The 20,662-nt window shown below is 33.1% G+C and overlaps 2 protein-coding genes and 1 pseudogene across 5 annotated transcripts; 1 reads left to right on the forward strand and 2 right to left on the reverse strand.

Moving 5' to 3' along the window:
• Positions 1-4,954: 4,954 nt before the first annotated feature.
• Positions 4,955-11,097, reverse strand: LOC146910197 (uncharacterized). The gene is made up of 5 exons (XM_085729914.1): positions 10,731-11,097; positions 6,100-6,222; positions 5,714-5,784; positions 5,517-5,603; positions 4,955-5,426 (listed from the first exon to the last, which is right to left on the reverse strand). Exons 2-5 carry the CDS (start codon positions 6,215-6,217, stop codon positions 5,163-5,165), a joined length of 540 nt encoding a protein of 179 aa, XP_085586040.1. The 5' UTR covers positions 6,218-6,222; positions 10,731-11,097; the 3' UTR covers positions 4,955-5,162.
• Positions 11,098-12,983: 1,886 nt separating this feature from the next.
• Positions 12,984-13,925, reverse strand: LOC146910198 (uncharacterized). The gene is made up of 4 exons (XM_085729414.1): positions 13,787-13,925; positions 13,625-13,629; positions 13,239-13,514; positions 12,984-13,157 (listed from the first exon to the last, which is right to left on the reverse strand). Exons 1-4 carry the CDS (start codon positions 13,923-13,925, stop codon positions 12,984-12,986), a joined length of 594 nt encoding a protein of 197 aa, XP_085585540.1.
• A 3,258-nt stretch (positions 13,926-17,183) lies between these two features.
• On the forward strand, positions 17,184-20,662 carry LOC146910199 (inorganic phosphate transporter 1-4 pseudogene; annotated as a pseudogene). Of its 3 annotated transcripts, none has more exons than XR_015020411.1 (2): positions 17,184-17,385; positions 18,790-20,662. The product of XR_015020411.1 is annotated as an inorganic phosphate transporter 1-4 pseudogene, transcript variant X3 (transcript). The 3 variants fall into 3 exon arrangements; XR_015020410.1 differs by lacking the exon at positions 17,184-17,385 and adding an exon at positions 17,430-17,491; XR_015020409.1 differs by lacking the exon at positions 17,184-17,385 and adding an exon at positions 17,575-17,688.

The raw sequence follows: 20,662 nt of genomic DNA on the forward strand, positions 1-20,662 counted from the left end.
CATGTTTTATTTCATATAGTGGGCTAAAATCGTCAATAATACCCAAATTGTGAAAAAAGTCTGTCATTTCTCCTCAAGAACATTGGAGATGTCTCTTATTGGAGTGTGTTATTTTTGTTCTGCTGAAAATTTGAACAATTGTAATTTCAAAGTATATTAGTCATGAGTTATGAAGAATTGCTCTTTCAAACCAGTGCACAAGATGTATAGCGAGTCAAGAAGCACATTTGCTTGGAAACTAATCATTCAAGAAAGTCACTACATCAGTACCACACGGCCAGGTCTAGAAAGCACTACAAACAGTACCCAAAAAAATGCAGAAATGAATATGCATAAAAATGACAGCTAAATGAACCGAGCACATTGACTAATGGATATAAAATTAAAAATTTGTTTTATGTATGTCCTCTGAGACTTCTCTGTCAAATAAATGGGAGATTTGGGTTTTAATTGTTTTAGCTACTTTGTATTGCTTTTGTTAATTTCTTTCCTTTTTATATTGTAAATATTTGCAGTGATTTGTACCCAAAGTAAATAATATTTGAGGGGATAAGCTTATGCATGTCATAGCTCGGCTAACAAATGTTGAAATCATTAGGTTGGATGTTATGACTCAGGTGTAAACCTGTCAGTTGTTATTAAAAAAGAATTTTGGGGTTTATTTGGTTCATTTTATGCACATTGTTTTTGACTTAATTCATGACAATAATTTTTAAAGATACCAATTCTAGACAATGCATGTCTTAATCGACAATCTTTTAATTTACTGTCTTTCATGTGTTGTGGGAGTCTTAAATTGCAAATATATTGTGTTGATCGTTAACCTGTGCAAAAGTACGTGTCAACGATCTAGACTATCTTTTACACCATATTTTACAAGAATTCCTTTTAAATTTCTACGTAGACAGTTTCTTATAGCAGTATGTTTTGCAACAACTATGAACAAAATTCAAAGGTAGTCACTCAAACAAGTTGACATGTCTTCTGCAACCAGTGTTCTTGAATGGTCAACTTTATGTAGCAATATCATGAGTTTTTTTTTTTTTTTAAACAATCAGCAATATCATGAGTTACTTCAAGGAATGATATGAAAATTTTGCTAATAGATGAAGATAGTCTTTGCGTTGATAGTATTTCAAATGAAGTGTTTAAAGAAATTTTCCGAAACGTGTAGACATTAGAAACTTCGATTATAGTTGTATCCAAAATTATGACATTGAAGTTATAAGTTGGGGTTGCGTTATTAAATTTTGCTTTTGTCTACTACATTTACAATGTATATGACCCGTGCGGCAGCACGGGTGGGAAGTCTAGTACTATTAATATCATCCAATTCCTTACAGTGCCTGCCTGAAGTAGAGTACCCCAAAAAACAAATATGATTATATAGCAAAGGAAGCGAAATGCATACATAAATGTACAAATTTAAAGCACATTTAATTTGTCGTAAATTAATATTGAAAGTTGAAACAATATCAAAACATGTAGTGAAAAAAATTATAACTTATTCAAAAACTCATTTTTTATTTAAGAAACAAAAATGAAATATATAAACCAAAGAGGCGTCTCAATGACACAAGATTTGTCAAAAAAGACGACTAAAGTTTACAACCAAATAATCCTGCTCAAAAACTCTTTTTTTTTTTAAGAAACAAAATCTAATTAAAAGTGTGTGAATAAAACTTTGAAGTACTAATTTGTCAAAGATATCGGAGACCGGAATTTAGAGCCTCTTCATAGAGTCCTCGGTAGAAGGACACTATCCACATGATTTGAAGAGGTTGAAGATTGGATCAAGCTCAAATAGTGAAGATGTGTAGAAGGATAGAGGAGATATTGTTGGTTGTCGCATTCTTTTTTGTGATTCAGATGGTAGAAGGATTAAGGGATATATACTCAAGTTTATTGGAGTTTGCAGTGTCTTACATGATGAGAAGTGGGTTATATATGGGTTTGAACATGACTTGGAGGGAGTTTTTTTTCTCATCTTCCAGTGAAAGTGAATCGGAGAACATCTTGATGAAAATGATTTTAGACTATTTCAAATTCAACGGGAATACCCTATTTTGGTTCACCGTGTCTAAAAGATACTAAAATTAAGGTGATATGTGTGAATCAACAATCCTTAGCACGAAAGAAATAGAAGTGTTTATTGGCTTGCAAACTTTAGAATTCTTGTAGATCAATTGAATTTGCATGTTTTGTAGACTCCTTGTACATATTGAGCTTCAAATGTTCTTCTTTTATGATATTTATGGAGCTTATTTGCTTAAACGTGTTTTTTAAACTTCATAGTTTTTTCATTCCTCTGTTATAACAAAAAAATTGCCACCAAATTCATTTATTTACTTTATGATAAAATTATAGATTACTTTTAAAACAAAATGGTCTTGGAATCATATTTAGGATCATAACTCGATTATGCACACATGATTTATTAGCCCCATACAACAACTCTTAAAATTTGATTATCCATAAACAATTAATTTTCCGAATTTTATATCTTAAAAAATATTTCATTTTGACTTATTCAAAAAAACTTAATTTTTTTAATTTTCATAAATCCATTACACCAAAAATAATTATATTTGATGCATTGTCGGACCCTTACTATAGTTTGGGACAGCGCTTCCATGCCTTTGTGGCGCCAAAGGCACATGCCTTTGTGCCAATTAAATTCTGCCTTTGCCAATTAAATAAATTCTGCCTTAGGCAAAATTTAATTGGCACAAAGGCATGTGCCTTTGCGCCACAAAAGCATGGAAGCGCTGCCCTATAGTTTGAGCGTACATGCCTTTGTGCCACAAAAGCATGGAAGCGCTGCCCTATAGTTTGAGCGTATTGTCAACAAATTTTGCATACCAAAGTGAGGAGAACTTGGATGAGTGGTTTGGACATGAAGGTGAGTTGGCAGGTTGTTGTTATGTCAGTTTTAATGCACTTTTGTATAGCCTATAGGAGTCTTACGATAGTTTGGGTGCCATTATGCCTTTGTAGCTTTGAGGCTTTTGATGAGCTAATATTTGTGTTTTTATTTTTATTTTAAGAATCAACTAATATTTGTTTTTTTTTTTTTTATTAAAGAATGAGCTAATATCTGTTGTTAGCTCTTGTTTGTATTGTGTACATTCTTGTAAACCCTGTGTTTGAGTAATTTTAATATAATTTTCTTTTGCCTTTCCATGAAGACTAAATTTGATTTTAATGAAAATTTTGGCTTAGGTACTTCTTATATTATGTCATTTTTGGTTCAAATATCTTTGAGATTTACTTTTCCCACCCTATGTCTTTCCTAGCGCGCCCTATTTTTTTTTCATTTTTACCCCTGGTCCGGATTTCGTTTTTCGGAATCGATTGTTAGAATTTTGCAGATGTATCCGGATTTTAAAATCCGGAATTGTTTTCTTCCAGAACTTTTACAATTTCAAGCTTTAAAATTCGTAAAATAAAATGCAAATAAAGTAAAAAAACATAAATAAAAAGACAAAAAGATAAAAACAACTCATTTATTAATATATGAACAATACATTACAATAATTTTCAAGTTTTTTAAGCTTATTACATAAGATCCTAAATCTATTTCTAATCTCCTAAGAGCCTAATTCTAATCTCCTAAGAGCCTAACCACTGCTATGTGATAGGACATAGCAGTAGTTTCCCTATTGAAGGGCAACCAGGGGAGGAGGGAAGAGGAGGGCGGGAAGAAGAAACCAATGCCCTTGAGGGAGGTAGGGGGTGCTCAAACTTACGCCCAGACAGGCCAAGCTAAGAACCACACTGACCCACATGACCCCAGATGAACCGCACTTCTTTGCAGTGCAGTTCCATCCTCATTGACCGTTCATACAAACCCTGAAAGTTTTCAACGAGGCACTTATCTATGAAAGGCCAACGATGAAAAACCATGGTTGTAGAAGGAAGAAGAGGAGGTAAAACACGTTTTTTTGACTTGACCACCGACAAAAACATGTGGTGCAAACCACCGGCCATGACACTGATGCATTTCGGAAAATAAAATCCGGAATACACCTTTGTTTTCCGGAATATATTTTCCGGATTAATACGATAATGTGAACGAGGGAAAAGTTGGCACTTCTTGTAGGGTTAAGGAAGTTCCGGATTGTATAATCCGGAAAGCTTCAGCATTGGATTCTTTTGAAAGAGAATCGTTAATGTAGGTTTGGACGGTTACAACCACTAACACGTTTTCATTGACTGTAATAATGACCTAGGACTTGTCTTAGGCTATAAATAGGCTTTCATCTTCAACAAATACCTTCATTCTTCACTTCACCTCTTTTCTTCCATTTTCTTCAAATGTTTTTAGTTTTTTAGGGGTGTTGGTTGGTGTCATGGTCATTGTTGACCGTTCATATGAACCCTGCAATTGCATTGCAGCGTGTGTGGGGTTCATATAACAGTCAACAAAGACCCTTGACATCAAAGAAAGACACAAAAAAGCACATAACATCTGGTCCGGATTTCGTCTTCCGGATATCACTAACAATCTGGTCCGGATTATATAATCCGGACCAGAGGTATTTTTGGAAATTTTGCAAAGCGCGCGAGAAGGCAGCAGGGTGGGAAAAATAAATCTCAATATCTTTTACTTATTTTGTCATTGGATCTAATTGGTTTGGTCCATGATTCATTCCATATCTTTGAACTATTTCTTTTCCCACCTCCACATTTCTTGGATACTCATAGTTTTGTCTGAATTTTGAAATCCAGGCGCATATAAAAAGGGAGGAGGAGCTAGAAAAATTAAGAGTGTAATCTTTATAAAGAGTGAACTTTGGTGTAATCTTGGCCAAGTCCAAAAAAAAATTTGGTTATAAAGAGTGTTGAAACGTGGTTCTTATCACTCCTCTAAATTATATATTAAGTGTTGATCAAATATTAATAAAGTCTTAAAATATGGAAGCTATTTTCATTTGTGTTAATAAAAAGGTAATAGAAATTAACAAACCCCATCTATTTCGTGCATTAGTTCAAGCACCAAACGTCAAAAAAAGAAGGTCAAGTACCAGTATACAAACAAAAATAGAACAAGATAAAAGGATTGAAAAATTGACAAGCTACCTATAAAGAAGTTGAATAACGTAAGGATAATGCCAGATTTATAAAGATCATACAGATTGACAAATGACTCGTGTCATTTTCTAAAACATTTGATCCTTCTTACCACCACCCTTTTTATCATGTTTCCAGTTGCCTCCTTTTCTTTTTCCTGTATTTGACATATTTTTTCCAGTGTCATGACCTCTTGTGGGTGTTGACTTCAACAAATGCTTCACGTCGAGTATGCCATTTTTAAATCGACCTTCACTTAACTTCAAACCTCTGTCCTCTGGTTTGTGTTTTCCAGCTGGTTTTTTACTGCTGCTACCACCATCCTTTCCCCCAAAACGTCCTAGAATCATACGCTGAAAGGCACAAGTGGTACGTATATAAGGAATTATAAGAAAGTAAGTGTTGTACAAACAAATAAAGAGGAGGGTGATAGAATTAATTACCTCTTGGAGCATTTTTTCCTCCCTCTGTTTTTGTTTCTTCATTATTGGTCGTGCCACACTTAAAGGTAATCTTTGATTCTTGAGGGGCTGAATAAGAGCAGATGAACACGGTGAATTTTGTGCACTGAGCATTGTGATAATACCATTTGCAAATAGAACACGATATAGAAAAAAGAGCATCAATAAATAGACCTCACCTTCCCACCAAGGGAAACAACCTTCCTATCTTCAACCTTTTTGCGCTCTTTCCATGTCATATGCGAGTTGCCTAAGATATATTGCAATGAGTAGCCATTATAAAAAAGAAGGTAACAAACCACGTGAATATGCTTACCATAAATTATTTAACTCCAACACCCCAAATTTAAAATAATGAAATGAACAAATATTTTGTACTTAAGCATTCAAACATCCAATTCAAATTCGTTCTTATCATTTAAACATCTCACACGCAAAATCATAATGCAGAAACGTCATTGATCGTATATTTGAAGTGCATCAAAAACAGAAAACAGATTCAATGAGAAGATAGACAACATTCAGTGGAAAATAATTTCAAAATAAAAAAATGAAGAGAAAATACTGAAGTTTTGGACGTCTTCCATAATCTTCCTGATGTCCATTTCATTTTCCTGCTTATTGTTATGTTCTCTTGGAGGTCCACGTCCGTGAGCTTGTTTCTTCTTGTACATCTTTCCCATAGTAACTGAAAATTGAAAGAGAGAAGACGTAAGGGGAAAACCCACAAACAAAAACAAAACTTGGATATTGCGAACACATCAGAAGAGCAAATGGTTCAAATGAATGATTTAAAAGCTTGGACCTCTTCATACATGTACTACGACAAAATGATAATCATCCTCTTGACTAAATAGAAATAAGCATATAATGATACTGATATTGATAGATCCATGTGATAGATACATACAACACTATTCAACTACTAGATTAAAGGAAAAAAAATCAACTTAGGAGATTATCCCTAAAAGTGAAATAATGTGCCAAGTATTTCGACATCGATCGGTATAACTGCACATATCGTGTTTGACTATATGTGAATAGCTTCTTTCTATTTCCCCCTTCTCATTTTTACAATAGTGTAGGGATTAATGCAATTCAGTATAATCAATAAATTGACTTAACATATGCAGTCACAACATCTAAAAGTTATGTTAGTGATTTTATGCTTTATTATTGGGATTTGGAAAATTCTAAAAACTGACTGGATTTGAATATAGTAGAAGCAAAAGGCAAAGGAAACAAGATAGAAGTTCAAAAGATGGACAAAAACTTGTTACTTTAGACCCTAAAATGAATCATAAGGTTCAAAAGGGCATATGATTTGCCATTTGCCACATTACTAATGGTGACCAGTTACTCAACACCAACCACATTCAACCACCATCAACTCCAATTCAAACCATTACTGTACCATCCACCACTAAACTAATAGTGACCTATCGCTCTAACATCAACCGCATTCAATATCAATCTTATAACACCCCAAGATTTTATCCATAATTTCTCTGGGAATATTGTAAATTGATACCGGCCAATTAATAAATATATCCAGCAATTTCAGCCTTTAGTTACAAGCTTAAACCACTGTTGGAATTTGAATAAACTTAACTAATAAGGTAGCTCAAGTTTACTTGGGATTGTACATTGTTCGTCTCCTAAATCTAAATAATATACATAATTTCCTATCTCGAAGTAGTTCAAAAAACTCCTAACAATACATAACATAACAAAAGCTTACGCTCAACAGCGTGAATCAGACTTAAACTACAAAGAAGATCATGATCAAAACATAATATGACAGAAATCCATAACAGAGTTATTCATCGGCACCTTTTACCTATGTGTACGTGTTGATCTGAAAACAATAACAATGGGAGTGAGGTCTACTTATTTCAGTGGATTTCTACTAACTTTATATCTCTTATCACCTAATCATCAGATACAGTCTAATCGTAATTCAAGCCAACACTAACATTAATGCAACAATCATAAGAGGTTCCATACAACTTTGCATAATAATATTTTGAGCATACAAATGGCAAGTTATATATTTTGTTTTTCTTCTCTTGATTTTCTTCTTAACATGGATAAGCCGGACGTGAGGATATCCAACTTATTCACCTGTCGGTAAGGCTGTAATAAACCAATACCTTTCCGACTCTTCTGCTCACATTTAAATTATTACTTTCTCTAAGTTAGTCAAAAGACAAATGCGACTTGGGTCATTTGACCCTTAACAACTTATATTCTTGGTTCAATTAGTGAACCTAATCTGTTTACGCATTTATTTTCACGCATAGTTCAGATTTCATATCAACAAGTACCTGTCAGAATCATCAGTTGACAGATACTACAATATACAATATATAGGCAATAATTTATCCATTGTTCGTCTATTAACCTGTCAATCCATCCAGAATATGGAAAATAGTACATGAGGTAGGATAAGTATTTTATCCATTCTTCGTCTATTTAAAACCAATTAATTCATCCAAAACATAAACTAATATAGTATATGAAGTTTGGATAAAATAACTCATCCATTCTTCATCTGATAAGTACCTGTCTAAATTTCATCCAAATAACAGAACTAAACTTTAACTTAATCAATAGTTCAATCAATCATAGTATAACTTTCTATTAGATTACCTCAATTTCTATCACTCTATTGTAAGCAATGTAGTCAGGAACGAGTTCTTACGTAGGTTCGATCGGCTGGTGAAGGGACGTAAAGTTGGGAAACGTAACACGGTTCGTAAGAACCCACTCAAGGGAAAAGTTGTAACTTCACACACATACACACACGAAAACATAAAAATTACTATACATAAACAAAATAACTTATAAATCACAACATCAAACTAAGTTAATTAATAATAGTTTGTCATTTTTTATATCATTTACTACTGTTTTTTCTAAAATAAAAGGCAAGGTATTTATTATTTATTTATAATAAAAGGCAAGGTATTTCTTTTTGAAAGTCACGTGTTTGTTTAAAAAATAAAGGCAAGGTATTTATTATTTATTTATAATAAAAGGCAAGGTATTTCTTTTTGAAAGTCACGTGTTTGTTTAAAAAAGTAAGTGATTTATAAGAAGGTATTTCGGTATTGGGCCTTAGGCCCAAACAAGAGATAAGATTTCTACAAGTTTAACCTAATTTGACTGAGTCCTCTTCTTCCCCATGGAGCGCCGCAGCAGAAACAGAAAACAAGAGTTGCAATTCCTTGATTACATCTTCCCTTATACAGTGTTTCTCTTCTTTTCAATCTTCTTTTATTTTGACCCGACCCGGTTTGTAGAGCCCAGCACGTTTTTTCCTTATGTTTCTGCTGCAGAAACCCGCTGCAGAAACTCGATCCTGACCATAAAAATGGCAAAAACAACCCAGATCAAGGTCGTAGCTCGTTTTGGTGGGGAAAGCACGTAAGATCGTGCGATCCTACGTGCTGGGACTCGATCCTGGCTACCTTGATTGTAAGATAATAAAAATTAGGTATTAACCTTCTTTAGAGCTAAACAATCCTAAGTTGAGCTAATCCTTTTCACAACATAACTCATTAACTTAACAAATAATAACTTCCTACTATCATACCATGCTCATGAAGTAATTCAATCAATTTGTGAAGTCAATTCCTTCCTATAGGCTTATTGGCCGCAGCATGCGCACACACACACACAAAGTTCAATTTATCTTTTCAACAAAGTCACGAGTTTACTAGCCCAACATGATAAAAATGCGAATAATTAAAATATGCAAAAGCATGTCATTTTTGTTCTACAATCTACAGACCCTATGGGCCCGTTTGTTTTGGATTTTTTTTAAAAAAATCACCTTTTTATATTTGTAGTGTTTGTTTTAGATTTTAAAAAATTCCATTTTTGTTGAAAAAATCATTTTTAGCCTCAAAATGAAAAGCTATTTCAAGTAGCTTTTCCAAAATCTATTTTTCTCAAGTGTAAGAGCTTCAAATCTTTAAAAAATGATTTTTTTTTTTAGTAAACAAACAGAAATAGCTTTAGATTTTTTTTAACTCAAAATCTCTAAAAAAAATCTCTAATTCTTTTAACTCAAAATCTATTTTTTTTAAAAGCCGAAACAAACGCACCCATAATAATCAAATGGAAATCTTTGTCACCAAACCGAAGCTGCAACGCCCATAGTAGTCAATAGCGGCCGCGCGGTGCAGTGCGGTGCCGGAGCGCTACGCAACAAGCCATAGCGTTGCGGTGTGAGATAGCGGCGCAACGCTTCGTAGCGGTTTTGCGGATTAGAACCGCTATTTCATTTTAAGAGAAAATACAAAATTGTCCTTGGTTTAAAAAAAAAACAAGGGTATTTCTGTAAATCTTCCTCTGCTTTTCAGCTGTTCTGTAAAACTTCTTCACCTCTGCTGTAAATCTTCCTCTACTTTGTCGTGTTTGCTATGTTATCCTGTTATTTTTTTGTTTAACAATCTCAAAGCTCTGGTGTCCTGTTACTTTTTTGTTCTAGTTTTCTTTGTTATTATTGATTCCAAACTCCATTCTGCTCTCTCTGTTTCTGTTTGTAGTTTGTACAAACAATCCTCTGTTTTGTTCATATAAAACTCTATTCTGCTCTCTCTGTTTCCTTATTTTTGTTGTTTTTGTTTTAATGAAATAGCGGTCATAGCGCTATGCGCTATCCCGCTATAGCATTTTTGGGGTCGGCCGCTACGCGCCGCTATCCGCTATTAACTAATATGGCAACGCCATTCTACTAATGGAAGCAGACATTGTTGAAGTGTGTGTACTGTGGAGATCTCTCCAATCAGAAAAACTCACCTCTCCTCAGTTTAATGCTAGTAAGATGTGTCTCAATGTTTCATGTTCCATCTAACCTAAGTCTCAAACCACTTATTTTCACTAAAACAAGTTTCAGAAAGTGTTAAAAAATTTCAATATAGATCCAATAATTTTGATTTTAATAATTGACTAAAGAGAACATAAAAATATCCAATATTAAGCAACAATTATTATATGAATAGATAAACTAACAAGATTGAATTGTTCAAAGTTGTTAGCTACGTTGTGAATTGCGGTGAAATTTCAAGCTAACAGCATAGATTGAAATTTCACAATTTTGCTCATACAGTGAAATCGTCACAATAGCAGTGAAATAAGTAATTAGCAATTAGATAAGAAGAGATAAGGAGCAATTTTCAAACTAACCTTCAATTTCGTTTTCCCTATTCCTCCTTTTGTTGTTCAATAGAAAATCAAATAAATGAGAACTAGAGGATAGATGGATGTTGGATTGGTGGTGGTGACTAGTGTGTGTGGCGGCGGCTGAGAGATGGAGGTTGGAAGGGGAAGCGACTGGTCAGGGGAGAACTGAGAAGAAGAAAGAAAGAGCGACGTGCTCGTTTGATTCCGAGTCTCGTAGCCTCAAACGCGAGTTTGCTATAAATCGTATCCTCCAATGCAACAACACAGGCAGTGATGATTTTGGTTTCACTGATCAATTTTGGTTTCAAGCTTTGCACAGCTGCAACCTTCAATGCTCTCTCTTTCTCTAGGTTAGAGATGAGGGGAAATTATACCCTATACCCCTACATTTATACCGTTACCCCAACATTTGATATGAACTACCTATTTTACCCTTGTATATAAACTTAAAAATCTCATTTTTTTTCATTTGTCTCACAATTTTTTCCAAGTCTTTTCGGTGTACACTGGAAAAAACGAGAGTAAAGTATCTGCATAAACAAACCAAAAAACAACTTATGAGCTTTCATGTGTGCCTTCTATACCGGAAAACGCATAGCAACCGTTTCCGAATCTGATTGTTATCAAAAAAAACTCATATTTTAGGTGTTTTTGGTTCAGCTCCTACGATTATTATTGATTGTAGTTCAGGTCTGGTTACCGGAAAATGCATAGCAATGATTCCGATATCAGACCTGGTTTATTGAAAAACGGATAAGATGATTACAATTCACAATATGCACCAGAAAATTCTTAAGATTTATGTTTCAGATCTCCTTTCTGGTTTACCGGAAAGTAATATTGAAAATCTTACTTTTTGTAGGATCTCAATCTCAATACTAATCAATTTGTTGGTTTAATTCGACAATCCTTATCAGAAAGGAACCTTAAGTTACTTGTTTTGAACTATTTGTTAATTTGAGATTATTTATTCAACTTAGTCCTTGTTTTGTCCCATGGTTGAATGATGTAATCAATTATAAAATCCAAAAATAAAGTATGAATTTTAATGACTTTTGATGGTGTTCGAAGAAGAGGATAATTAGTTGTGTTTGCCTATTTTGTTTTCTTGTGCTGCTTGTGCGTTTTCGGAGGCACCATAGTTGTTTTTCTGTAAATTCTCTTGTGGTAGCATGATTTTCCCTTGTTATAGTGGCCTAGGCAGAGGTAGTGTTAGTCTTGTTATTAAAAAATAACTAAAATACATATTTTGTCGAAAGAACTTTCCAAAAGTAAATTTAATGACCCAAAAAATAGTAATAATATATAGTTTTGGTTTGAAACTTTCGGAAATGTATTATGTGGTTTTCTGAAAAGTACACCGGAAATGTTTTTATGACTTTTCCGAGAAATACATATATGAAATGCTATGTGGGGTGAACGGGAAAATATTGGAAGCGAGAGTGAAATATTAAAAGGGGTAAATATGGAATTTTTTGTGAATTGTAGGGGTAAAGGCACAAATGCATGGGTACAGGGTATAATTTACGAGATGAGGTTGAAATTGGGCTTCAAAAGGCCATTACTTTCTTATTTTTAGAAAAGCCTGTTGATTTTTTTTATCCTTATTTATTAACTTTATTATTAGGTTCGCAGCCGCTTAACCTAATAATTTCTTTGGTATGCTGCATTAAGTTAGCAGCAATTTAACCTAACAAATTTCATCTAAAATGCATCGCATCAATTTAACCTAACAAATTCCCTAAAAAATGCAGTAATCCATAATATTTCTCCTCACTAATGAGCTTTTCATTTCTATCATGTTGTGTCATCGTGGCTACCCTAATTTCTATAGAGAGTCTCAAAACTTAAAAAATGTTTATTTTATTCAATGTTAATTTCTTTTGAAGGAATTTTATTCTATGTGAGTTAATAATGTTACTAAATCCAGTTAATTTCATCTGCCAGTGCTTCTATTAATTTACGGTTACTTAAAATATGGTTTATTTTATTCTATTCATGTGTACTCATTAAGATATTTGTCATGTACTTGTCCGTCGTGAATTTTGTTTGCGGATATCAGTGACAAATTTTTGGTCATCCTTAATTACATGTCTTACCTAGGCAACGCCGGGTAAATATACTAGTTAATCCTTTAAAAATAAACGTTTGACATAATTTGGTAATTAATGAGTTAAAAAATTAATATAATATATCTAACAAAAAAAATTGGGAAAAAGAGCTAACAAAAAGAAAAGAAAAAGAAAAGGTTAAAAACTAGTCTCGGTGATGCATCTCTCGTCGGGCATCAGCCTGCAGCAACGAAAGCAAACCCTCCGGTGGCTCCAAAAACTCACACCAAATATCAGAACTTGCAGCTCCTAGTTTAGCAATGAAATTTGCGAACAAATTCATCTCCCTAACAGAATGCTTTAATTGGACGTTCCAACTCTTTGCAATAAATCACAAGTCATAGTTGAGACTAACTGAGCAGTCAGAGTTGAGTCAGAGTAGCAAATCACATCCTTATACCCTCTTTCCCAAGCTGCTTTTAAGCCATAATACAGAGCTGTAGACTGTGGAAATACCAACATTTCCTGCAAACCTATATAGCCAACTACCATCATTCCTACGAAAAACGCCACCAAAACCAGATATTCCGGGATTTCCAAAACTGTTGCCATCAACATTCAAGACAACGGCCATACTCTCCTCTGGATGCCAAGTCACATAACGACCTCTTATACCCGTGGATAATGCCGGAGAGAAAACAGAACGAAGAAGTGCTGCCAAATTGTAAATTTTTACCTTCGAGGAGAAAATAGAAATTATCTCATTCTCCATACAAAGTGAGTTTCGAGCGCACCAAATCCACCAAAGAGCACCAAAGAATAAATGATTATTTGCGCTAAACTCACCTTATCTGAGCCAAGTGACCAGAGAATTCCCCAAATAGAAGTTAATATTGTCAAATCCAAGAGCAAGCCAAAGATGCTTAACAAACGGACAATCTCGAAAACAGTGCATGATACTTTCACTACTATTGAGGCACCTCAGACAGTTATTAGTGTCTAGCATACCTTTGTTATGCCGCAACGACCTCGTAGGAGCAGCATCATGACAAACCATCCAATATAGAAATTTAATCTTTTCAGGAGCAGCTAAACGCAAAATCCACTTCCAAGATCCGACCTCATCCTCGCTTGAGGTCCACTTCATGAGCCACTTATACCCAGCTTTCACCGAATAAATACCATCCAAATTACCCTTCCATGTAAACCATCCTGAATCCGACCATTCAAACACACTGGGGTGCCACAGATAGCCTCAGCTACAGGAGAAGGAAGTTGAGTATATAAACAACCCAACACTCAAGTATCATCTAAAATTAAAATTAAACTATCTATATTTATACAAAAAAAGTTTTTAATGGAATATGCTTTTTATTTTAAATTTTTTATTTCTTTATGAATAATCAAATTAATAATGCAACAAAATTTGAATAACTATATAAATAGAAATGAAATATAATCTTCAAAAAATATTAATGCACATTTTGATAATTATGCATTCAAAATCAATTTTGATCCAAGCTATCTAAACAACATGAATTTATAAGAATCACTTTTGTCTTGATGTATCCAAACATAAATCAATTCACATTCAACTAACTTTTCACTAAAATCAATTCTAACAAAATCAATTATATCAAAATCAATTCTCTCCACCGCAGAATCAAACATAAAAGAGCGTTTTTTTTTTTAAGTGGGGGTGGGTATTGGGCCATATAAAAAACTTTTGAGACCTACATTGGTGAGTAATGTGTAAATACTAAGGTCAATTTTATTTGAGTCTTAAAGTATGGTCATCTGACTTAAAAGTGAGTTTGCTAAAAAATTGATGTTTGGGTAACTATTTTTAAAATTGAGTCTGGCTTGTAAAAGCAATTCCAGTAGAAGCTGGTATTGTAGCTTTTGGAAACATGGTGGGAATTGATTACAATCTATCTATTATTTTATGAATGGATGTTCTCTTTTTTACGTATTCATCCTTTCCTTTATACCGTTTCACTCAACAAATTATCTAGGAGCTGCAATATAGTTTTTTCATGTAGATCATAAATTGCACTAAAACAATAAATTGCTAACTAGAAAAAATTGCATATATTTTGTACGAATAAACCCAGTCTTATTTATTTTGATGTTGTACATGACAAAAGCCTACTTATTTATATTATGGATTTCTTAATAATTTAAATTCACGTTTTTCATGGACATTTTTATCATAGCAACCCTTAATATATGATTTAAATAATTTATGAATAATTTTGTCAAAACAATTTTATAAATAACTATTTTTTTTACAATTATAAAATATTAAATTTAATGATACAAATTAAATTTGAATAATCATATAAAATTCAAATGAAATCTAATTGTATTTGTAAATACTTATATTTATAATGAAACCCATTTTGGTAATTATACATTTAAAATCAATTTTGATTCAAACTATCCAAACAACATACATTGGTAAGAATCACTTTCATATTAATGTATCCAAACACAAATTAATTTCACTCAACTCACTTTTAATCGGAATCAATTCATTCAAAATCAATTCTTTCAAAATCAATTTTATCACCGTAGAACCAAACACACGCTTAAACTTTTTATTAACATTTTTTTTTTCACAACTTAGAGTTAAAAATTCCAATAATGAATTTACATTTTCTTGTTTTACACATATTAAGAAATGACTATCGTGCACAAAAAATAAAAAATAGCAGCGGTGCTATATGGCACTAGTAGCCACAAGCACGACATGCACCGCACGAGTGCTTTTCAAATTTTTCTAAACTTTAAAACTAAAAAAATCATTTTGGTTCCTAACAAAATAACTTAATTCAACCCTTCAAGAAAAAAAATCTGTAGATATTTATTTAGTATGATTAAAATTGTTTATGTTATTTTAAGTTGTTTTAATTTTATTATTGTTTATGTTATTTTAAGTTGTTTTCATTTTATTTGGACAAAATTACACTTCATTCTTTAATTTTATTTTAAGTGCCGATTTTTTTTTTTACGTTAATTTTCGATACAAGTTCTTAGTATCAATTATATGGCCCTTCACTCATGTTTCCATATAAATTTAAGATTTGATACTTAAAATACATATTCAAACAGACCAAAAGAACAAAAATGAGGTGAAAATAAAATAAAAGACAAAATTGTTACTTAAAATTAAGTAAAAAGAGGACGAGTGTAATATTATCTTTTATTTTTGTCTCTTAAATCATAAACATTATACACTTTTATTCATTAAAATTATTTTGTTCATCTAGATCTTATAAACTATAAATGTTTGTAATTTAAGAGATCAAAATCAGAGAAAAAGAATTTTACAAGACTAAAATTTCTAATGTTTATAAATTAAGGAACTCAATTGGGAGAAAAATAACTCAAGATACTAAAATAAAATCTAAAAAAAATAATTAAGAATGTGGAGCTTTCTCTCACTAAAAAACTAGGGTCATTTTTTATTTAGGAATTCGTATCTCGAATATGATTATCAACAATAGAAGAAACATATGAAAAACAAAAAATTAGTCAATGAAAAAATACTCATGTCCCTAAATATAAGATCTTGTTGATAAATTTACTTGTCTCTTTTATAAAAACTATTAAATACCCATTGTTTGTTTTACACATATAAGAAAAAACTAAGACAAAAAAGAATTACGTGAAACTAAAAATAATAATTATGGTAAAAAATCAAAAGTGATACTCAATTGCCATTTTGGAGTATTATTTTATTTTTTTTTGCCAAGTTTGTTTAAACAAAAAGAAAACGTATAGGTGTGTTTGTTTCAAGTTTACCAAATTTATTCTCAGGAATAACATTCCTTGGAATATAAAGATGGGAATTTTATTCCAAGGAATTTGGGAAAAATATGTTTGGTTAACTTTATAATATTCCTAGGAACCATAAAAATATGGATTATAATAGGTAACTATTTATGAATTTATTCCCATCTCCATGGGAACTTTATTCCCACCCTTTTCCTTGGGAAATTTTTTCTATTCCCAGAAACATTTTATACCGGGAATAAAATTTAGTAAATTTGTAACAAACATAAGCATATTTATTCCTATCATTATATTCCCAGGAATCAATAAATATAACTTGAAACAAACACACCCTTAAGAGTACTTGGATGAGATAGGAAAGATCTCTTTTAATTTAATTAAAGGTCATAAGTTTAAATTCCACCTTAAAAATACATCAATGTTAAAATAGTTTTGTTTTCCATTATAATATCATCCGAATCAAACAATTAATCTTTGTTGTTCTGGGCAAAGATACTCAGTTAAAATAACGTGTAGGTTGAATAATATCTATGTTTACGTGTGTGAATGGAATATAAAAATTTCAAACTCAAATGAATATTAACTTTGAATGAAAAAGTAGTATACCGTATGACTTACTAATACAAAATTTCAAACTCAACTGAATATTAAGTTTGAATAGAAAAAGTATAGTATACCGTATGAGTTAATAACATACATACACTTGTTAATGGTCCAATGGATGGTCATCGACAATCATCATGCCATAGACGCAAGAGCACTAAAGTGACGAAGAGGTTTCTGGAAGGAAGGGTGTCTTAAGAAAGCGTGTATGTTTGGTATCATGGTTATACTAGGCCCGAATTAGAGTGGTACACTTATGCTATATTTAATTTGGGTCGGTTAAGGGGTATATGCGGGTGGAATATTTTGTTTGTAATGATCTTAACTCATTTATTTCTTGCATGTGTTTTTCCTTCCTTATAAATTGTTGTCAACTCCCTCCATCTATTTCGCTCACTCACACATTAACACATTTCTTTCTCTTTTTATTTAACTTATTTCTTCTTATTCACTCTTCTCAACATTTCTACTTTCTTCTTCTTCTTCTTCTTCTTCTATCACTCTCTCTGGTTAGTTTCACAGTCCCTTTTTTCTATATCATCTCTCATGTCTCATTTCATGTATATATGCATCATGGTTTGATTTATTCTTAACATATATGTTTTATGTTTAACACTAATGATACACGTGTGCATGTGTTGCTGATTTGATCTATAATAATTATATATGTTTGATTCAGAATCATTTTGGATTTAAGATTCATGTATTTTTAACCGAATCAAATCACTGGTTCTTGTTTTATTCTTGATATAAATCCAACGGAGTTTTTTTTTCCCTTGATTTATTAACATGTACCTATTTTTGTTTGTTTTTGCTTTTTGTTATGGTGAATTTTGTGTGTCTTTTGGATCATAAAACCAATTTGTGTAACATTATGTTATGGTGAATTTTGTGTGTCTTTTGGATCATAAAACCAATTTGTGTAACATTATCTTCGTGCATGTTTGGATTCATAGTGACTTCCGCGGTGGCTAACCGTGATTTAAATCACAAATCTATCGTGATACCAAACATGCATTTAATATGTGTGTGTTACATGTATAAATCCAACGAGTTTTTTCCCTTGATTTCGTAACATGTACCTATTTTTGTTTATTTTTTGTTTTTGTTATGGTGAATTTTGTGTATCTTTTGGATCATAAAACCAATTTGTGTAACATCATCTTTGTGCATGTTTGGATTCACAGTGACTTCTACGTTGGCTAACCGTGATTTATATTACATATCTATCGTGATACCAAATATGTTTAATTTCAGTGTATGTGTGTGTCACCTGTAGTTTGTAGATATTTTTTTTTTATTGATATTATTCTGTGTGGAAACATTTATTTAGTTTATTTCAGTGACTATTTTATTCAATTTTCTGGAGGATTTAAAATCTATGATTGCTTTGAAAATTTGATATGGTTGTAGCATGCTCTGTACTGATTACTGAATTTAATATTATTCTGTTTTTAACCTCTTCATACTTACCAGGGGATACAATTATGTCTATTGGTTGATTTCATTAGTTAACATCCTCTATTTCTTTGGACGATAAAATTCGCGATAATTTTAAATAAAATATTCCATATTTTTGTCAAATCTGACTCTTGGTTTCACTTATCCAGGAATTTGGTTCTTTTGGCTTGAACAGTCATGGCCAAGGATCAAATTGAGGTGCTAAATGCGCTTGATGTGGCTAAAACACAATGGTACCATTTCACTGCAATCATCATAGCTGGTATGGGATTCTTTACAGATGCATATGATCTGTTTTGTGTATCCCTTGTTACCAAGTTGCTCGGTCGCATATACTACCACATTGATGGTGCAGCGAAGCCCGGTACATTGCCTCCCAATGTATCAGCTGCTGTGAATGGTGTAGCTTTCTGTGGAACACTTTCAGGGCAACTTTTCTTTGGCTGGCTTGGTGATAAGATGGGCAGGAAAAAAGTCTATGGTATGACCCTCATGATGATGGTTATCTGTTCAATTGGTTCTGGTCTTTCTTTCGGACACACTCCAAAATCTGTCATGACAACCCTTTGCTTCTTCCGGTTTTGGCTTGGGTTCGGTATTGGTGGTGACTACCCTCTTTCGGCTACCATAATGTCGGAGTATTCTAATAAAAAGACTCGTGGGGCCTTCATTGCAGCAGTCTTTGCCATGCAGGGTTTCGGAATTTTGGGAGCTGGTATATTTGCAATCATAATTTCATCTGCATTCAAGGCCAGGTTTGATTCTCCGTCTTACGAGGTTGATCCAGTTGGTTCAACTGTTCCCCAAGCAGACTACATTTGGAGGATAATTGTGATGGTAGGAGCACTCCCAGCTGCAATGACTTACTACTCGCGGACAAAGATGCCAGAAACTGCTCGTTATACAGCTTTAGTTGCTAAGAACACAGCGCAAGCTGCAGCAGATATGTCTAAGGTTTTGCAGGTTGAGATTGAAGCCGAACCACAGAAAGAGGAGAAGGAAAAGGCTAAATCATATGGCTTGTTCTCAAAAGAGTTCATGAGTCGTCATGGACTACATTTACTTGGTACAACAAGCACTTGGTTCTTGCTTGATATAGCATTTTATAGCCAAAATCTCTTCCAGAAGGATATTTTCAGCGCAATTGGTTGGATACCACCTGCACAAACCATGAATGCACTTGAGGAGGTTTACAAAATCGCGAGAGCTCAAACACTTATTGCTCTATGCAGTACAGTACCAGGCTATTGGTTTACCGTGGCTTTCATAGACAGAATAGGAAGATTTACCATCCAATTGATGGGATTCTTCTTTATGACCGCCTTCATGTTTGCTCTTGCCATTCCTTATGAACACTGGACTCATAAGGATAACCGAATAGGATTTGTGGTGATGTATTCCTTGACCTTCTTCTTTGCAAATTTTGGGCCTAATGCTACAACATTTGTTGTGCCAGCAGAGATTTTTCCAGCTAGATTCCGATCAACTTGCCATGGAATATCATCCGCATCGGGAAAGCTTGGGGCTATAGTTGGTGCATTCGGGTTCTTGTATTTGGCACAAAACAAGGACAAGAGTAAAGCAGATGCAGGGTACCCTGCAGGTATTGGTATGAAGAATTCATTGATTTTGTTGGGATGTTGTAACATTTTGGGGTTCTTGTGCACTTTCTTAGTACCCGAGGCAAACGGAAAATCTTTAGAGGAAATGTCAGGTGAGAATGATGAGGAAGTTGGAAGCAGAGAAGATGTAGAGAAACCTCATGCTCAGAATAACAACGCTGTTCCATAGATTTAGGTAGTGTTTATGTAGTATACTGCTATTGTAATCTAGTAGTACCTTACATTTGGTAGGTGAGCACTTAAGCTTTTCCTTTCTCTCTTCAAATCTTTCTGTCAAATTTTGCCGGGACATTATCAAAGAGGAACTTAGGAACCATTAGTTCTGCCAATAATGGCAAATGCTATAGTGTAACCATTTGAGTGTAGAGTATTTGCTATTTCAATAAGCAGTTTTGCAAAA

The sequence above is a fragment of the Medicago sativa genome, chromosome 7, assembly GCF_051527215.1.
Source record: "Medicago sativa cultivar Bolivia chromosome 7, Bolivia_mono, whole genome shotgun sequence".
Taxonomy (NCBI): Eukaryota; Viridiplantae; Streptophyta; class Magnoliopsida; order Fabales; family Fabaceae; genus Medicago; species Medicago sativa.